Here is a 20,050-nt window from a genome sequence, read left to right on the forward strand (position 1 = left end):
GATTAATAATTAGTACCGGGATAAGTTATCTCTCTCTTTGGGTGGTATAGTAATCCCGGGATAACTTATCCCGGGATAAAATAGGTAAATGACAAAAATGTCTCTTTCAACCCTTTTGTTATATAACTTTTTACATTAATGAAGGGCATTTTTGTAAACAAATAAATTGTTCTTAAAATTTATTATTTTGAATACAACAAACCAAACACTCAATAAAAAATAATCCCAACACAACTTATCCCATCATAACTAGTCCCAACATAACTTATCCCAACATAACTTATCCCATCATAACTCATTTTCAAACCAAACGACCCCTAAGTGTAGAATTATTCATTAATTTCACAAAGTGGACGAATATTATTGGACATCCCAAAATAATACAGTGGATAACTATTATTAAACGAAGAAAGTATATATTGTCTCGTGCACAAGGTATTTCGCATTTACGTTTTATAGGCAATCTCCAATAACAAAAGCATCAATGGTTGATCTACAACTCAATTCCTTGAAATATAATACACAAAAAGGCAATTTTATCGTTGCTCGTGATTCTCGATTGACAAAATGAAATATTTTAAAGTCAACAGAATGGGGTTGGCTTTTGCAGTTTGTTTGGGATGGCAATTGCCAAACTCATGTGGCTGGGGATACTTTAGCAATTAATACAAGAAGGTTTGGAGGGTCCATATCATTACAACCCGATTAAATTTGGCTTTACTCCTAAAAAATCTATATCATGAGAGGTAAAGCGCTCCCTAATAAACATGACTTTATACTTGGAGAGATTTGAATCTGAAACTTTTTCTTATACTTTTTCATAGTTTTTATCTTTTAATATATTATTTCATGATTAAAAGTTAGAATTCTTAATGACCCAATAAAGATTATAATCAATAGATATTGATAATTATAATAAAGCTTAAATCAAAATCAAATTAATACTATTGCAAAAAAAAAGACAATTCAACCCTAAGATGATAATAATATTGAATATTTGTTCTTTAGTTTTACATAGGTTAAGACAATTAAAATGCATAATCTAATTTTAATTTCCTTTAATATTTAGTCATGTCACTAATACTTATTAAACTTATTTTAGCATGATTTAGTACTTTTAAATTATGATCATTTTCATTATGACTTAATAATTTGCAATATTTGTTTTACGTGATTTCATTATTATTATTATTTTGTATATTTTAGTGTCATTAATCATATCATATTTTGTGTTATTTTCGTAAGAATCACTTAGATAGTTGTAATTTGGTAGGACTAAAGAAATATTTGAAGTACAAGTAAATTATACGTTTGTACGAATACTTTACCGGAAAAAGCCAAAAATCTGAAAAACCCAAAAAAATCCAAAAAAACCCGAGGTTGAAAAACCCGAGTTTTATTGGTTTGGTTTGGTGTATAAATTCAAAAATCCGACGCAAATGGTTTGGTTTGATATTTAAAAAATCCGAATCAACCCGACCATGTACACCCCTACCTTAATTATATTGTTTATACAAAATTTTAGCAGGATCTTTTATTATTTTAAGTGATGATAAAGCATTTAAATTTACACTTGTTAGCCAAAACATGGCATTACATCCCTTTTCATTGTCACGTAGCCACTTCGCATGCTTTAAGACCTTCCTAACAAATATAGCAAGACCCTTTACTATTATAAGGGTGCAAGGGATTGGGTTTTTTCCTTTCTATTTCTCGCGGCTATTGATTTCGGGTTGAGAGTTTGCTTGCTTACTTTCACGCTTTCTTCAATGAGCTACTTAAAATTTAGGGAAAATTTTCAAAACAATAATATTTTAGCTTTTAATGGGACTCCTTAGCAATAGTTTCACTATTTATTTAAAATGTCAATATTTTAGTTTGTTAAGGATTGAGTTATGTATTTATTTTATTTTGATTAATTTGAAAGAATACAATAATTAATAACTGAATAGAGAAAATCATGGAACAAAAAATTTCAAAAAAGGTAAAAAAAAATTAAAATTTAACATCAGCTACGTTTTTGAAAAAGCATATGTTGCCATTTTTCTTTCTAGCATTTTTTTCTTTGTTCTTAAGAATTTCATTTTTTTTTTTGGAAATAGTAGTTTGTATTTTATATCTTATATGAGTGGAAGTGTTGGAAATTTTCAAATGCCCTCTGTTTTGGATATTTAAATGTTTGAACTTCTTTGAATATGTGTTCATCCGAAATGTATTCGAATACCTAATGATATGTATAACTAAATTTAAAATACAAAAAATGTTGGTATTGATTTATTATGAATACAACTCTTTGGCATTCTAGTTCAAGTACAAAAATAAAGGCAGTTATGTAGTATATACCAAAATATAAATGCAAATTAGTTGTAGATCAAAACTGATATTGAAAAATACAATTGCGATGAATACATATATAATACATAGAATAAGTTTATTCAAAATAAATTGTATTTATATTTCAATATCCAATTTTGTTATATTATTATTTCACTTTAAATTTGCAGAAAGTTCTAGCTTAGTTTTTATTTCAAATATCATGTTGTATTTCAATATCATTTTGTATATCAAACGCAGAATGAATACCAATAATTTTGTATTCCCCTTATTATGATGTATTCGTCGCACAATTTTATATATTATGTATTCATAAAATTATATTGCTTTAGCCAAATAAAATACAAAATATGTCTTACTAAGTTTTGTATTTCAAATATCAGGTTGTATTTCAGTATGATTTTGTATTTCAAACGAAAAAATGAATACCAATAAGTTTCCATTTCCCTTCTTATAATGTATTCGTCACAATTATATAAATTATGTATTCAATCATAAGATATAGAATTGTGACGAATACTTTATATACCTATTTAAATTACTACAAACTAAAAAACAAATACAATGTTTTAAAATAAAAATACAAATGATGAGTAAAAGAAAAACAATTGACAAACAAAAATTAATAGGAATACAGTTGTGGTATGATACAATTTTGTAACCTTCTTCTTTGACTTTGTCTTTCTTCTCCTTCTTCATCTACTATGTTCTTTTTNCTTTGTCTTTCTTCTTCTTCTTCTTCATCTACTATGTTCTTTTATCCGATTTTTTTTTCTTCAAAACCGAATTTGAATCCGTATTCACTTGTGCATTAGTAACCCTATAAGCAAAATTCGAAATTATTAAATATGAATGTATAAAAAAATCAAACAATATATGATGTATGTGTGCTAATGTAGTTACTACAATCTACTAAATCTCAAATATGAAGACAAATTTTTTGATAATTTGAATTTCGAAATTATCAAAAATTAGAATGTATTAAATATCAAACAAAATAAACATACATATGAATTTCTAGATTCTCCAAAATCTGAAAAATTAAAAGAAAATCACAAAAAAAATTGAAAAAATTGAAAATCATAACTATTTGATGAATAACTAAACAAAATCACATAAAAATTGAAAAATTCGACTGAAAATCCGTAACATATAGAATCGGTGATTTAAACATCAAATTAAAATGGATAATGGAAATTACCTTGTCAATCGATAAATCTGCTTGAATTAATAAATAGATTTCATTTAACAATAAAGAAGATTTCTTGATGAACAACAATTTAGCACCTTGAAGAAAGATAAACTTGAAACATGAAAGGTGGGGAAGAAACGTGAAAAGTGGGGAAGAAACGTGAATGGAGTTGAAAAAAGGTTAATGTGTATTGGTTTAATTTTTTTTTCTTTAAACGGTTATTGGTATATAATTTGGTCCAATATAGGACTCTTTCCATAAATAAAATTAATTTTAAATACTAAAATCTGAATACATGTTATTTTATAAAAATATTGTCATTCTGCCATTTTAAATAAATATTTTAAAGTGTTGTTATTTTGACTAATTATGTTAGGTATTATGACTTAATTGCTAATTTTCCCTAAAATTTAAGGAAGGGGCATTCTTAACATATATTATTACTCTAACATGTTTTTGGTGGCAGGTAAATGCGCTTCATTAGTTACCTGAATTAAAAAGGACTCTTGAATAAGTAGACCGAATTTATTCAAATTTTTTCATCTAAGAGTATTACCATATAATATATATGTTGTTTTGTAACAACTTTATTTTTTATATACTCCAACTTGTCTAAGTGTATGCTATAAGTCATTGCAATTAAGTGCTTCCTTAAATAAAATAAGTGTGTTTATATAGATAACCGAAGCTCATAAGTTAATTTTATTACAGCTATTGGAATCATTTTTTTTTCTTGAAACACTTTACATCATTCTATCTAACAAAACATATTCCATTGTGTATTTCTAATCTAAGATAGCACTTTAAGTTATACATATACAATATACAATAACAATGTAGAGACCGACTCAATTTAAACCATTTTCTATGAAGAATTACATGTTGTGATAGGTTAAAGGTGTTAGGATCAAAATATTTAGGTGTCATTGGAAGTTAGCAAATTAAAGTGAATTTTGAAAGATCATAGGTAAGAAGACAAATGAAAAATATATCAAAAGAGATAAAAATATTTAACGTGATTCGATCGATCGACCAAAATCCACGAGAGGAGAGAGCAATTCACTATATAAAAGAGAGACTACAATATCGAGAGAAATAACCTTACACAATTCACTCAGAATAAAAAGAGTTCACAATAGTGATTACATATCACTTGTGTCTCATTGTTTCTCCCTTTACACAAAATTCTCAAAACCCCTATGACTACATTGTGAATGCTACCAAGTTAGAAGAAATAACCCTCATTTATAGAGTCATAAATCTTTTCCTACGAGGAAAATGACTAGCCAAATATGGAAACTTTGTGTTTTCCTTTTAGTAGAAAATTCAACTATGGTAAGAAACTCAGAACAAATTCCCAATAAAAGGTTATGGTAAAGTAACAAGTACTCCTTATCTTGGTTTCGAGTCCTAAAAACGGAGTCGTCATAGGTAGAAATCATGTTACCCTCCTCCAATTAATCGTAATAATACTAACTAATAATATATAGGCAAAAAAAAATACTTTGTTAGTTGCATTCTCATATCTACATAAGATCCTAATTTTTATTTTGTGAGAGGTTCAACCACCACCAAACTTGTTTTTTCTTAGTCTTCTAGCAAACTTTTTTTCAATGTAACATTAAAAGTTCACTCTTTGTTTACGTGTCTATATTTATCTATATCCCCCTTTCTTCCTCCCACCAAATTTTGAAACAAAGAACAACTCAACCCCACACGTTATCCCTCCAATAAAATCCAAGCCAACAATATTGTCTTGTCATTTTATAATTTTCCATAGCCCTTTTGCTTATATTTTCTAAACAAAATACCTTTCCTTTTAAGGTATTGTGAGATTTATTTTTTCTTGTATTTGTATTCTTAGTGTCATTAGTTGTTTTTTTGCAACATCTAATGGCACTAGGAACTTTAACATAATCTTTGTGACATACCAAAGCAAGGTTGAAACACAATCTTTGTGAATCTTGACATCCTAAAATTCACTCTTTTTCGGACAAATTAATATGTCGATTATCGAAAGGGTGAAATCAACATTCACAATGGCAGGGAGAATATTGAATGAAGTCATTAGCTTCTTTGTGTTCACAGTTCTTGACGTTCTTGATTTTTTGCTATGTTATATTTACAGAGTAATTGATTTCATAGTTGAAGCAGAGTGGAAGCCCTGTTACTGCTCGTCGGTTAAACAAACCATAACGAGCAGTGGCACAATCTTGGTTTCCGAGTCCAAGATTGTGTGTCTGACATCTTCTTCTTCTAGCTGCAATAAATTGCAGCTAGAAGAGATATCAGACACATTGTACACGCGATCTTCGTTAGTATCTGAAGTGTCGAAATCTACTATGAATGAGCTTAAAAGGCTTAAATTGGAGAATGCTGCCCCAATTTTCAAAAGAGGAACTCTGCGCTCAACTTTTACTGTTAACTCATCTATTGTCGAAATGCTACAAGGCAAAATTGGTGGCTTAAAATCAAATATTGTTCCAAGATGGTCGGATTGTGATTGTAAAACTTGTAATTCTTGGACTGCCTCTTCTAAAGATTCACTTTTTGTCCATGTTGACGGTGCCAAAGGTATGTATTGACAAGTTAACTACTCTTCTCTCTTATTTCCCTGGTCCAAAATAAGTGTCGCTTTACCAAATCAAGAAGGTCTTCATTACTATGCTTTTATTCAAATCTACTGTTACTCAAGATGAAAAGCTAATTTGAGAAAATATAACGAGTAATTTAGTCATATAAACCCTTGTAATTAATGTCACTAAAGGAAATCTCAGTTGGTTGATTATCTGAACTTTCACCTTTCTATTTTCAAAATAAGAAAGAGGCTAATATGCTGCTAAAACGACACTTATCTTGGACAAAAGAAGTACTTTTTTTTATAATTTTAACGTCTTTTATTTGTGTTAATAAAAATACAGAGAACGTACGAGAAAATGTGATTTTCATACATGGATTCATATCATCATCAGAATTTTGGACAGAAACTGTGTTTCCAAACTTTACAAAGGCTACAAAATCAAAGTATCGATTATTCGCGGTGGATCTACTAGGATTTGGAAGAAGTCCGAAGCCAAATGAGTCACTTTACACCTTAAGAGAACATCTAGACATGATTGAAAAATCAGTACTAGAGCCATACAATGTGAAATCTTTTCACATTGTGGCACATTCATTGGGATGCATATTGGCACTGGCACTTGCTGTAAAGCATCCTGCCTTAATTAAATCCCTCACTTTACTTGCACCGGTAAGATACCAATACATGTCTAAATTTCTTCTTTTATTACGATTCGAAATCGTTCAATTTTATCAAAATATTTACATTTTTGGTATTAACAGAGTCCCACAGGGAAGGTGAAAAGAACTCTATTTAGTTTTAATTGATGGATCTTACGTATCCAAATTTTCCACAAAAAAAAGTCAAAATTTTGTCCATCAACTTCTAACTATAGTTTAAAATTAACTCAAGGGTAAAATTGAGACTTTTTTTTTTTACAGTGGGGCAGGGATGGAGCTAGATGTCACGTTACGGAACATGTTCAAACTCCTTTTTTTTTATTAAGAAAATTAACTATATATATATATATTCAAAAATCAAATTTAAAACTCAGTTACTAACATCTGATGTCATTAACATAGAATGTAGGACTCATAAAGTTCAAGTATGAGTTGCTCAATTTCGAATATACATGAGCAAATGTTACGAACCCCTGATGTTGTTATCCTAGAAGTATTTATAGGATGATAAATCAAATTTAGAACTCAGTTACTAATGTCGTTATCATAGAATGTAGAACTTATAATCAAATATACATGAGCAAATGTTATCCTTAATTTCACGTACAACTTTATTAATTGATATCATTTTTTGTTTTCTTTTGTAATGATATATATATAGCCATATTTTCCAACTCCTAAGGGAGAAGAAGCAACGCAGTATATGATGAGAAGAATCGCGCCGCGACGAGTATGGCCTGTGATTGCTTTTGGGGCATCTCTAGCTTGTTGGTATGAGCATGTTAGCCGAACAATTTGCTTACTCATCTGCAAAAACCATCGCTTGTGGGAGTTTCTTACCAAACTCATCACCAGAAACAGGTATTTTTGTCTTTGTTGTTTTTTTCCTACCAACACCAACTATAGTCAAAATCTTTTATTGTCCAAACTACCTTCACCAATTTCACGTGTCTACTCCCTCTGCCCAGTTTATATGACTCACTTTCTATTTTAGTCAGTCTTGAAAATAATGATATATTTCTATATTAAGAAACAATTTAACTTTAAAATGTCTATATTACCCTTAATGAAATGATTTATAGTCACAAATATATGATCATTTATTTTAGACTACAAGTTTCAAATATCTTTCTTTCTTTTTTTTTTTGAACGATGGAGAGTAGGAAAATTACTTGGAAGAGTGTTAGGTTCTTTGAGGAAATTAGTGACATGCATGAATGAGACTCATATTGAGGAAAATAATGCGAGATTGATACAAAGGGTAAGTTGATCACATTGTATTAAGATTTAGTGTTTGTCTAATTTAATCAAAACATAAATTATATTTAATCCTATTTTACACATTCAATAATATTCCTCTAGTACTAAGTTTCGGTACAACTGCACATCGTTCGAGTATTTATGATCACCAAAGTTACGTACAAACTTCTATTTTACTCGTACCGCAAGTTCAGTGCCTTTAATATATCAACTATTAAGTCAATTAAAAAAAACATCTTTTAACATGATTCGTTGTTATTTCACCTTTTCTACCAAGTGATCATAAAGTCATACCAATAACTTCTTTCTTTTTTCCTACCAATGTGAATTTTTATTTGTACAGCCAATACCACATCCTATTGCATTAAATTAGGAAGCAGCACACAACAACCTCCCAATAACTCTATACATCGCTGTTTTAATAAATGTCCATGCCAAAAAAATATATGATATAATGGGTGTTACTTAAATCAAACAACACCCCACCAACTGCATCTACTGCTCCAACCCCCTTTTTTCTGGTTTTGGTTGTCCTTTTTTTTGGGCATGACCATCTCTTTTTCTTGGTCAAACATTTTATTACGTCGTTCATGTCAGGTAGTTCGATTATCTTATGTCGTTTTTTATTAGAAATTTGAAAAGATTGTTTTTGTTAGTCAATTCGTAAGTCATCATAAGAGATTATTTTCAGGGGTAAAGTTGTCTTTTTCTCTTAGAATTAATGGTTGATTTTTGATTGGTTGTTCTTGCATTCATTCTTTATAATTAATTAATCCGTATAAATTGTCAGCCAGGTCGGTTCTTGACCATTGACCCAAATAATAGCGTAGGGCAGTGGAATTATAATGACAACATGAAATTTGTTTGTAAGTAATTGAATTCTGTTGAATCATATTTTCTTCATAGAAAAAAAAACTTATTGGATATACATTGTCGGTATTATAATAATATAATAATAATAATAATAATAATAATTAAAAAAAAAAAAGGATAGTTACTTATTTTTACAAACACGCCATACTACTAATGTTTATGAGTAAGTGATTGCATAAATACCAACATGGGTTGGGGTGCAATGGTGGAACTGTTTCACCTTTAATCCGAAGTTTTGGATTTGAGTTTTGGGCATGGAGAAAGTGTGATCTGGATTTAGTCTTAATTGGGGTTCCAATACGGGCTCGAAAAACCGAATGGAAACCAAAAAAAGAAGTGATCGCATAAATATCTTTTGTATATAAGTACATAGAACTTATACTTTTGTTTATAATCTCCAATAAAAAAAAATTGTTAAGTCTGTTTTAACAAACAAATTACCTTAATCAATCTTCTTTTCTGTCTTTCAATAGCATTAGTTTCTTGAACCGTAGTCTTAAAGCAACGATAATTTTTTTTGATATATATATATAGATCATTGAGTCGAGCAATGGAATTAGTCGCTAATGCTTATATCTATATAAATGGCTTGTATTACACTCCTTTCACTATTGTGGCTCATCCCATTAATTAATCATGTAGTCACATAAACAAAGTAGTAGACTTGTCCTATGACATCCAATACCCTAGACCCTATTAAATACGGAATGCTTTATACACCAAAATTTTTTTTTTTTTTAATATCGTGTTTACTTATCATTCATCGATGATTCGATATTAACTATATATGCAGGATAAAAACATACTTAGTAGACGGATTTTGCTGTCACACACACAATGCAGCATGGCATACACTACACAACATCATTTGTGGTACTGCTGGAAAAATAGAAGGATACTTAGACATGGTGAAAAATCGTCTAAAAGGCGAAGTCACGGTGATTCATGGTGAAGACGATGAACTTATCCCTGTCGAATGCAGCTACAATGTACAGTCCAGAGTCCCTCATGCTCGCGTTAACGTTGTCAAGAACAAAGATCATATCACCATTGTTGTAGGAAGACAACAAGCTTTTGCTAGAGAACTTGAAGAAATTTGGAATAATAATTCCACTAGTAATTGAAATATTTTTACAAGTGTTTGATTATTTTCAACATCCTAAAGAAATGTTATTACTCGTTACGTACGTACCACATATCTTTTTTTTTTTATCATAAGTTAAAAACTATATCTAATGAAGCAAAATTAATTTGGATATAGTGAAAGCTTTATTGGACTAGTTTATTTTCATTTCCTTTTTTTTTTGTTGTTGAATATCGGGCACAAAATATCTTGTATTAGTACTGTTATTATTGATGTGTGTAATCATCTCATTTTCTTAGATTAATCGGACCTTAATTTGGTTCATTAAAAATGTTGCCTACTCAATCGATCACTTCGTTCTTATAATAAAGCAGTGGATTTTTAGATAATTTTATTCGATTTAAGAATGTTCAATTAGTGTTTTCTATTTCAGATACTTTTAACATAATATTATATTTAGTATAAATCATGCTAAGTTAAATTACTATTTTAATATTAATTTTAAAGGCTAAATTCGTAGAGCTTATCATTTCTTTTTGTTCTTTCCGGTATGTTTTATCAATTTAATTCGATCGTAGCATAAAGGAGAGATTAAAACAAATACTTCTTCTATTTCAATTCTTTTGTTTTACTATTTAATTTGATACAAAGTTGAATTTTGTGATTAATGATATATTGAATATACCAAATTGTTTTTATATTTTGTGTTCTTAAAACAAAATAAGATAAATAAATATTATGAAGGGAGTATATGATCACTAACCAATAATTAGAGGTATCCCGTGGATTATTAGTAGATAAGAAATTATCCATGCATGAAATATAATATAGTGAAGAAATAGATGAGAGCTCTATTACATAAACTGTGGCTAAGAAGGTCTTATACAGTAGTTGGCACTGCTATTAATAGCTCTTTCAATATTAATTAGCTAAAAATCTAGTACTCTAACAATAACATGTTGGAAAATAATTGAAGAATAGATGCATTGGCAAGTGAAGGTGGACAAATAGGTGATCTTACTATTGAAATTTTTAAAGGACAAATAATGGAGTTTATAAGAAATAGACATCAAATCTAACTTAATTTTAAAAATTATTTTATTAAGTGAAGATTATTTATTAACATATTACAATTTACAAGCACCCTATTTATAATGTTAAAGAATTATTCCACTTATAGTACCCCTTCAATAGGGATGGCAATGAGTGGGGTGGAGTGGGTTTAAGGCTATGCGAGGCGGGGCGGGTTTAAGATTGTGTGGGGCGGATTGTGGATTTTTTTTAAAACTAATGCGGGGCGGGGCTGTCAGCGGGTATATGTGATTTTATGCTGATTCAAATGTAATTTTAACTTTTTACATGTTATAAGAGTGATCAGTGGCGGAGCCACCTAACAATTAGGGGGTTCATCTGAACCCCCTTCTGCGGAAAATTATATGATTTATACATGGTTAAAATATTTTTATAGGTATATATATATATAGTAGATGTTGAACCCCCTTCGACTACTTCGTGTGTTTATTTATTCAGATTTTGAACCCTCTTATTGAAAATCTTGGCTCCGCCACTGAGAGTGATAGAGCATTATTTATTAAGATAATTTCTTTAAAGCTACTAATTATATAAAATATTCAGATAGTAAATGAAAATGATTCAATAAAAAATGATATAATTTTTTACATGTTTTCCAATTGACCTCTAAAAAATAAATGTTTAACTCATTATCTATTAAATTAATACAACTTAATGATAAAATGAATTTATTTTTATAAATTTTATTTTAGTATCAAACTTAACTAGAAAAAGAAAATATTAAGAAAAATATGTTGGGCGGGGTGGAGCGGGTTGAAATAAAAAAAAATTGATATGCGGGACGAATTAAAAATTTTATGGTTAAGCTCAACAGTCAACCTGCCTCGCCCCGCCCCTCCCTATTGACATCCCTATCCTTCAAATTCCAAGGCTCTTTTTTAAAAATAAATAAAAAATCCAACTTTCATTTTCTAGAGTGGTGTGGGATTTGACCTTGCCTTTACTCGTAAATTAATTATACTATAAAATAAATATAAAGAAGGGGACATAAATCGAACCTCCCTTCTAACGTAGATTAGACTAGCGAACTATCTTGCTATAGACGGCATAATAATAATTAGTCAATCAAAGGACTAGTTATAAGTAGGATAATTGTTTATCCTACACCTTAAATAATATAATTAAGGAGTCCTATTTATAATTGGTCCTATTAAAGTAAATGAAGGAGGCTCTGGCCTTATATCACAAAATTATACTAGCTAGGGTACGTTAAAATTTTAGCGATTTAATTTTATAGTCCTTTATACATTTATTTTTATTTTTATATTTTTCTAGAAATTTTTATTTTTATACATACGAAATCCAAATAATAATATTTGTTTAGTTCAATTTGTAAATGGTATAAGGGATCGTTTGGATTGGCTTAAAAATATAGTTTTTAAGTCAAAATAAAAGGGATAAGGGTCTGAAAAATACCCCAACTTTGGTCGAATTTGCTGTTGGGATACTAAACTTTCATAAGGACCTATTACCTCCCTAGACTATTTAATACCGTATTTTTTACCCCCTGAACTATTTAATAGTGTATTTTAAAGGTATATATTTGCCCACGTGGACACATTACTATTTATAATTTTGCATTATTTTTTATGTCCACATGGGAAAATATTTATGTTTAAAATACGATATTAAATAGTCTAGGGAGGTAATAGGTCCTCATAAAAGTTTAGTATCGCAGCAGCAAATCCGACCAAAGTTGGGGTATTTTTCATACCCTTATCCCAAAATAAAAAGTCAAACTGAAATGACTTTTAAATCAAAAAAATAAAAGTAGGGGGGGACCTACTTTTGATTTTTGACTTATTTTAAGTCATTTTAAACTTACTTTAAGTCATTTTTGACCTTGTCAAACACTTCTCAATTTATTTTAAGTCATTTTTTACTTATTTTAAGTTATTTTTTATATTTGCCAAACACTTCCAGAAGTCAAAAACTNTATATATTTGCCCACGTGGACACATTACTATTTATAATTTTACATTATTTTTTATGTCCACATGGGAAAATATTTATGTTTAAAATACGGTATTAAATAGTCTAGGGAGGTAATAGGTCCTCATAAAAGTTTAGTATCGCAGCAGCAAATCCGACCAAAGTTGGGGTATTTTTCATACCCTTATCCCAAAATAACAAGTCAACTGAAATGACTTTTAAATCAAAAAAATAAAAAGTAGGGGGGGACCTACTTTTGGTTTTTGACTTATTTTAAGTCATTTTAAACTTACTTTAAGTCATTTTGACCTTGCCAAACACTTCTCAATTTATTTTAAGTCATTTTTGACTTATTTTAAGTTATTTTTTATATTTGCCAAACACTTCCGGAAGTCAAAAACTAATTTAAAAGTAGGTCTGACCAACTTTTAAGCAAATTCAAACACCCTCTAAGTCTATAAGAGATCATTTTCAAAAATTCTACATATGGACCATATTTTTAAGAGATTTGAAAAAAGTTAAGAATATGGTGTGTTTATTCCATTTTAGAACAATTTAAGGAAGTAAAAGCTTAATAAAACTCTGATTAAATTTAGATATGTTACTGAAATTTGATTATAATTTAAGAGTATTTATGCATTATCCCTTCTTTTAATATACTGTGATTTAGAGCTTAGAAGAATTGAAGTAAAAATACTTTTGGATACTTTGGTCTTGGCATCTTTATAATTCTCATAATGTAACTAAAAAAAATACCAAATTCTCAGGCCCAAATAAATTTGGTATAATAATAAATTGGCGAAATGATCTGGTGGACCCTTGTACTTGTATCTGCTTGTATTCTGGACCCTTCTACTTACCCTTTTGTCATCTGGACCCCTGAATCCATCCAAGCAAAACATTTTAAACACAATTTTTGATGTGGTATGTTTCGTGTTGCACAAACACGTACATGTTGGCAAAAAAATAAAATTTTAATCCACGTATGAATATTATATTCCTCGTACGTACTAAAAGAATAGGCATTGTTTTCAAAACCCTAAAGATCTTTACTCATCATATTATTCAAAAACAACAACAACAAAACAATTAGACCAAAATAAACACATCACATCAATTCACAAAAACAAGATCTGGGCAAGGACAATAAAAAAACTTCAAATGATAAAAAAAAAACCCCTTAAATTGATTGAGAAAACACACTTATTCCTCCTCTACAGAGAGATTTATGCAGCAAAACTCTCCTTTCACAGAGAAGAAAAACCAAATAGGTATTCAAACACAGAAGAAAAAAGGGTTATGCAAAGCTGGCCAAATATGAAAAAGGGGTACACCAAAGAAGTAGTGAATAATTGGAGTAATGGGGTTCCAAGATTGCATATTTTGGACCTCCCTTTTTCTCTCTTTGCTTGGAAATGATTGTACTGTAATTTTTTTTTTGATTTTTTGATATTCTTTTTTTTGTAGATATACAGAGAGACAATATATATATATATATATATACGGAAATGAAGAACAAAAAGAAGAAGAAATTCAGATAAATTTATATATTTATATGAAAACAGAGGTGTAGAGAGAGAAACTATGGAAGAAGAAGATATTGAAATGATAAAAAAATTGAGTCTTTGACAGATGAAGAAGAGAGGCACCGACCATTCTTGTTTTCTTTTTTGGCTACTTTCTTTTTCTAGTATTTCTTTTTTTTTTTTGGTAAAATAGGGTTTAATCAACGCTTTGGAGAAATGGTAAAGTTGTCATCACGTACTTTATATTAGTCTTATTTGAGTCATGACATTAGCTAAATACTTTTGTCGAGATTAGGTTGACTACATCGAGCTGTCATCGTGGAGACCAACAAAAATACAATAGAATCACACTCACAAAAAGAGATGAGTAAATCAAAGAAAAAAATAAAAGAGAAGAAATTTGAAGAGACAAGATCAAGAAAAAGATAAGAAAAAAGCTCAAATTTGTCCAACAATGGTGTTGAGTGAAAATAAAGAAGAAGAGATGGTCTTTAAAGGTAAAAATTTGACTGTTACTGCCTTTTTAACTTGTCTCAAGCTCTTGTTTTTTGTGTATCACACGCTCCATGTGGAGTTTTCCACATAGGATGCCACATCAAAAATTGTGTTTAAAATATTGTGTTTGGATAGGTTCAGGGGTCCAGATGACAAAAGGGTAAGTAGAAGGGTTCAAAATACAAACAGATACAAGTACAAGGGTCCACCAGACCATTTCGCCTAATAAATTATTCATCCTTCTTACTTTTGATATGTATTTTTGTTAATTTCAACATATAGGCTAGGCAGTGCCTAATCACCACCTCCTTCGTTCTTTCACCAATCACCATCAATATGTACAAATTTTATTTTTATTTCAGAATAATTATAATATGAATAAATCTTTGAAGGTCAATGATGCATGATTCAAATTTGCTTGGATATTGGATTTGACCTTCTACCTCCTCCATTTAAATATGAGGATTTTATCCATGGTAAAATTCAAACATGTGGTATGTGTCTAACCCCACAAATCACACATTGTGTTCTTACCAGTTGATCAAAGCCTTGGAGGAGTTTTGTGTGTTTTCTTCTTATATCGCCTAACATATACCATAAATTTATATTTGAGTTCCCTTAAGAATTTTGAGCATTTTAAAGGACAAAACACAACACATTTCTTAATGTTAAAGAAGATTGAAGGTCTTTTTGCTTGATAATGGTAGCAATATTAGTACTATTCAATCGGTTGAAATTGTTAATTGCATTCTATTGAAAATATCATCAACTAATAAAAGTGTGCTCTCTCTAACAGCTTAAACTTTTAGATAAAATGATTACACACTACAACATGGTATCAGAGCATATAGAGGTCGCTTTTGAGATGGTCACACCATTACATACAAACTAGAACAAATACAAACACACATATATATATATATTATGATCTGAATTACATAGAATTATACTATATGTTTAATATATACATACTAATTAATTCTCAATAACACTTAATTTTGAGATGATAGCAGATTTCAACATTTCCTCATTCAAAAACTCTTCAGGAACCCTAATCACGATATCTTGAAGCATCAAATCTTTAACACTGGAAATACTTGCATGGTAAATCTGAAATTTCAGTTCTTTCATCGCGTTCATCAATCTCGTACACGGATAATTCATATCCAAAGATTGAACCTGAATCACACCTTCAGATCCAATAATTTTCACTTCAATTTCCATCCCATTTCGTGCCCCGTTGCTGGAAAATAATGACTTATTGTTTGCCCCATGTTCAGTTAAAATAGTGGAGGACGAACTATGAGAATCGTGTTGTTCCATAAGTATATGTTTTTTCTGGGGTTCGATTAATTTGGATTCTAAGTTTTTTATTTTAGCTTTAAGTTCATTGATATAAGTAACTGCGTCACCTAGCAATGAAGCTTTGTCCATTTTGGACACGTATGGGACTACGCTCCGTAGAGCGTAGAATCTATGGTTTAACTTTTCCCTTCTTTTTCTCTCGGCCTCTACGTGAACATCCATAGCCATTTCTCGTGTTATATTGCTCGAATCACCCTTTTTTGCTCGTTTAATTGATCGATTGACAATGTTGTTGATGGTTGAAGAGTCATCGTTTTCGAAATCAGAATTACCCGATTCAGATAATAGATTTCCAATAGCCACTTCTTGCTTTACTATTATATCTTCTTCTTGTTGGGGTGATCCACATTTTGCAACATCTCCTAATGTTACTGTTGAGACATAATGTAATTAAATAAATGAGACTGTCAAAAAAGAATTAGACTCGTGTAAAGGAGCGTGTTCAAACATAATATACTTAAATAATTAAAATTATACTATTTTTATCAACTTTCAAATGAGATAAAATCAAACTCACTCAAAATACTTGTGTAGATGAGAAACCATACTCATGTTGTTGTATAATCTAAATAGAGAGACTAATATTGAGCTAAAATAGGTTTTCATTTTTTATATCTCTAAAGCACATTTCGCGGGAGGCTAATGTAATAACAGTCCTATTAGCAGAAACAGAAGGAAAACGAAGGATCCATATATGGCCAGTAATCATGGCAAGTAAATTATATTATGTTCTAAAATATAATTCCAAAATATTTAAGTCTAAAAATAAAATAAAGAATCTATTGTGTAAAAATGGAGAATAAAATTATTATCATTAACAACACAATAAAAATTTTACTCTTCATTTTTACGGAATAAATTATTTACTTTATTTTACGTTTTGTACACGGTTACTTTATGTTTTTAATTTGTGGATTGAACTTTTAATTTATTTTGATTGATTTTTTAAATTATATTTATATCATCATATTAAAATTTAATTATATCGATATTGGATGTTTTCTTTAATTTATTTTTAATAAATAACATATAATAATAATAATAATAATAATAATAATAAAACTAATAAATTCTTTATTTTATTCTTCTAGGAACCACTATACATGGGCATCGAAATCCATCTTATGATGGCAAACACTACCCTCAATTTTCCTCTATTTTATTCAAAAGATACAATAATGTACTCTTTCATTGTTGATGGTAATAGTAGTAGGTCTCCATTATTGGATCCGGATGAAATTTAGTAATAAGGTAACAAAAGGTAGAGGAAAATATCTATAAAAAAAATCTAAAAAAATAAGATTTTTATTTCTTATTTTTAAACAATAAATATTTAATTTAATTTTTAAAAACATTTTAAACATTTTGGAATGAGCTAATATTAAAAATTTGAATAAATAAAGAATTATCTTTTAGAACAAATAAAAGAATCAACTAATTAATTAGTAAATGAATCCAATTAAATAAAAATAAAGGTAGATGGTATTTTTAGACCAAAATGTGGAATGCATGTATTTTTGAGCCATTTTCAATATTAGGGATACTCTTACCTTTTTTTCTTAAATAAAATCCTTTCATTTTCAAGCAAAAAGAATAAAAATCAACAGTGACGTTATACCATGTTTAATGCCACAATTTTCAAAAGCCTTCATTTTTTTTTCCTTAATATTTGTCTCACGCGATTCAAATATGTCACATAAATTAAAAAAAAATGATCAAATGAAACGATCACACAATTCAAACAGAAACGACATCAAAGATAAGCTTGAAATATGTACCTTGATTGACGGGTAGATGAGAAGTCGTATTCATGTTATTGTTTGATCCAAATAGAGACCTAATGAATTGGACAAATTCCCAATTTTCTTGAATAACATCAGAGGAACCCAATTCAACAACACCACTAGGAGTAGAAATACACACAATCGTACGTATTCCATGTAAATTAGCTTCTTTAGCTCTCTCACAATTATAAAGTTGCAATTCATAATAACTAGCTAGCCACATGTGCGAGGCCGAGGCGTAAGCCCGTACAACGAGTTCATCCTCGGCCACGAAACATTGTGGCATAGATACCATATAAAACCACTCTGTATCTGTAACGTTATTATTAGTGTCATTAATACCATTGAAACCAAATTTCTTCTGAAGCTGATGATATTGGTTATGACCTATTTTCGCGGAACCTGTTGTATCTTTAGTTCCGCGAAAATGGCCATCGCCCCACGATAAAATGAGACGGTTATTAACGTCCTTGGATGCTTGCCAGAAGATGGCATAAACCCACCATTCTTGACGATTGTGGATTATATATTGAAGGATTTTTTGAAGTGTGTTTGGTTGTGAAGGAGTTGATGAAGTAGAAATTATATTTTCCATTTTCAACTAGTACAATTATAGTTTGGAAAATTAGTCAAGACTTAAATATAGGTGCCAATCGAAGGAATGGCACCATTTACACGTGGTCTTAAAGATTATTATTTAATTTTTTTCCCTTTAAATATGCACCTTTATTCCATTTTGTATATATTTTTTTAATTTATATAATATAATTTGATCGGACAAAAAAAAATTTAAAAAAAAAGAAACTTGCTATCTTAAATATATAGTAGAATGTTATATTATTTTTATGACTATAGTACAATATAATATATAAAAATATTTTTTAATTTGGTCTCAATTGACATTTATGTCCTTCAACTTTGAGAGTGTATAAGTAGGCAATAAAACATGTATAAAATTGAATGAGTAGACACACTTGTTCTACGTGGTGCGTCCTACAATTTGTGGTCCTATATGGCATCGAACGTACATTATGTCACACAGGGCATGTGCGTCTATATATTCAACTTTATATAAATTTAAATGTCTATTTGTGTATATCTAACGTTGGAGGGCAAAAATATCAACTAAGGCAAAGTTAAAAAGCATTTTTATGTATTGTGCCAAAAAATTTAATCTTATACATATCATTTGTATAGCTGTAAAAGATTGATGTTGTCAAGAGTGAAATGAGAATTTGTAATGATTTTCAAACAAAATAAGAAAATATTACTGTCATTGTTTTTTCTCCTTTTCATTTTTTTTAACCGTAGGACTAACACAAAAGCGACACATTCTTAAGTTTCATTTTAAATTTTCTTTTTTTTTGAATTTTCTGTTTAAGAGTCTTTAATAATATGTTTCAATAGTCCTAAAAAGAAGTACTTTTGATACATACAAGGGAAAAAACGTTTTTATAACTATATAAAATGAAATTGAGGGAATATAACAAACAATTCTACTATTAACTCATAACAGAACCAAACGAGGAATCTTTTAGTAATAATTGATTTCATACGTATATATACTAATAATAGTAGACCTTATAATAAAAAAAAGGTATGAAAGTGCCTTGACTTAATTGTTTATTTGTGTCTTGTGTTTGCTTTTCCTAGTGCGTTTGGTTTTTAAGGTGTATAATATTTAAGATAATTAAATATAAAAAAAATATTACTATGTAGACATTATAATTTTTTTAAATGTCAATTCATACCTGTTGAACAAAAGTGATTCTATCACGACCTCCAACTGATTTTAATTTGGATTGGAACCAGAACTAGCTGAAATATTAATTCACAAAAGAATTAGTCTTTGGAGGACTTAATTAGATTGTGG

At 29.3% G+C, this 20,050-nt stretch overlaps 3 protein-coding genes across 5 annotated transcripts in view; 2 read left to right on the forward strand and 1 right to left on the reverse strand.

Annotated features, from left to right (window-relative positions):
* The window catches only part of LOC125842141 (serine/threonine-protein kinase BLUS1-like), a 287,074-nt gene that overhangs the window by 205,029 nt on the left and 61,995 nt on the right, over positions 1–20,050 (forward strand). The gene's annotated exons all lie outside the window — the stretch shown is intronic.
* On the forward strand, positions 5,223–10,216 carry LOC125842147 (probable lysophospholipase BODYGUARD 3). The gene is made up of 4 exons (XM_049521377.1): positions 5,223–6,100; positions 6,448–6,776; positions 7,428–7,627; positions 9,693–10,216. The coding sequence occupies exons 1-4, from the start codon at positions 5,530–5,532 to the stop codon at positions 10,021–10,023; spliced, it is 1,431 nt and encodes a 476-aa protein (XP_049377334.1). The 5' UTR covers positions 5,223–5,529; the 3' UTR covers positions 10,024–10,216.
* LOC125842183 (transcription factor MYC1-like) lies at positions 16,004–18,772 on the reverse strand. Its single transcript, XM_049521422.1, has 2 exons — positions 18,172–18,772; positions 16,004–16,764 (listed from the first exon to the last, which is right to left on the reverse strand). Exons 1-2 carry the CDS (start codon positions 18,770–18,772, stop codon positions 16,004–16,006), a joined length of 1,362 nt encoding a protein of 453 aa, XP_049377379.1.

The sequence above is a fragment of the Solanum stenotomum genome, chromosome 10, assembly GCF_019186545.1.
Source record: "Solanum stenotomum isolate F172 chromosome 10, ASM1918654v1, whole genome shotgun sequence".
NCBI classification, from domain to species: Eukaryota; Viridiplantae; Streptophyta; class Magnoliopsida; order Solanales; family Solanaceae; genus Solanum; species Solanum stenotomum.

Excerpts from the sequence above, each read along its gene's own strand:
- LOC125842147 (XM_049521377.1), top strand. The coding sequence starts at position 5,530 with ATGTCGATTATCGAAAGGGTGAAATCAACATTCACAATGGCAGGGAGA. Across the intron at positions 6,777-7,427 it reads CCCTCACTTTACTTGCACCG|CCATATTTTCCAACTCCTAA; the intron begins GTAAGATACCAA and ends ATATATATATAG. Across the intron at positions 7,628-9,692 it reads AAACTCATCACCAGAAACAG|GATAAAAACATACTTAGTAG; the intron begins GTATTTTTGTCT and ends CTATATATGCAG.
- LOC125842183 (XM_049521422.1), bottom strand. The coding sequence starts at position 18,772 with ATGGAAAATATAATTTCTACTTCATCAACTCCTTCACAACCAAACACA. Across the intron at positions 16,765-18,171 it reads TCATCTACCCGTCAATCAAG|TAACATTAGGAGATGTTGCA; the intron begins GTACATATTTCA and ends ATGTCTCAACAG.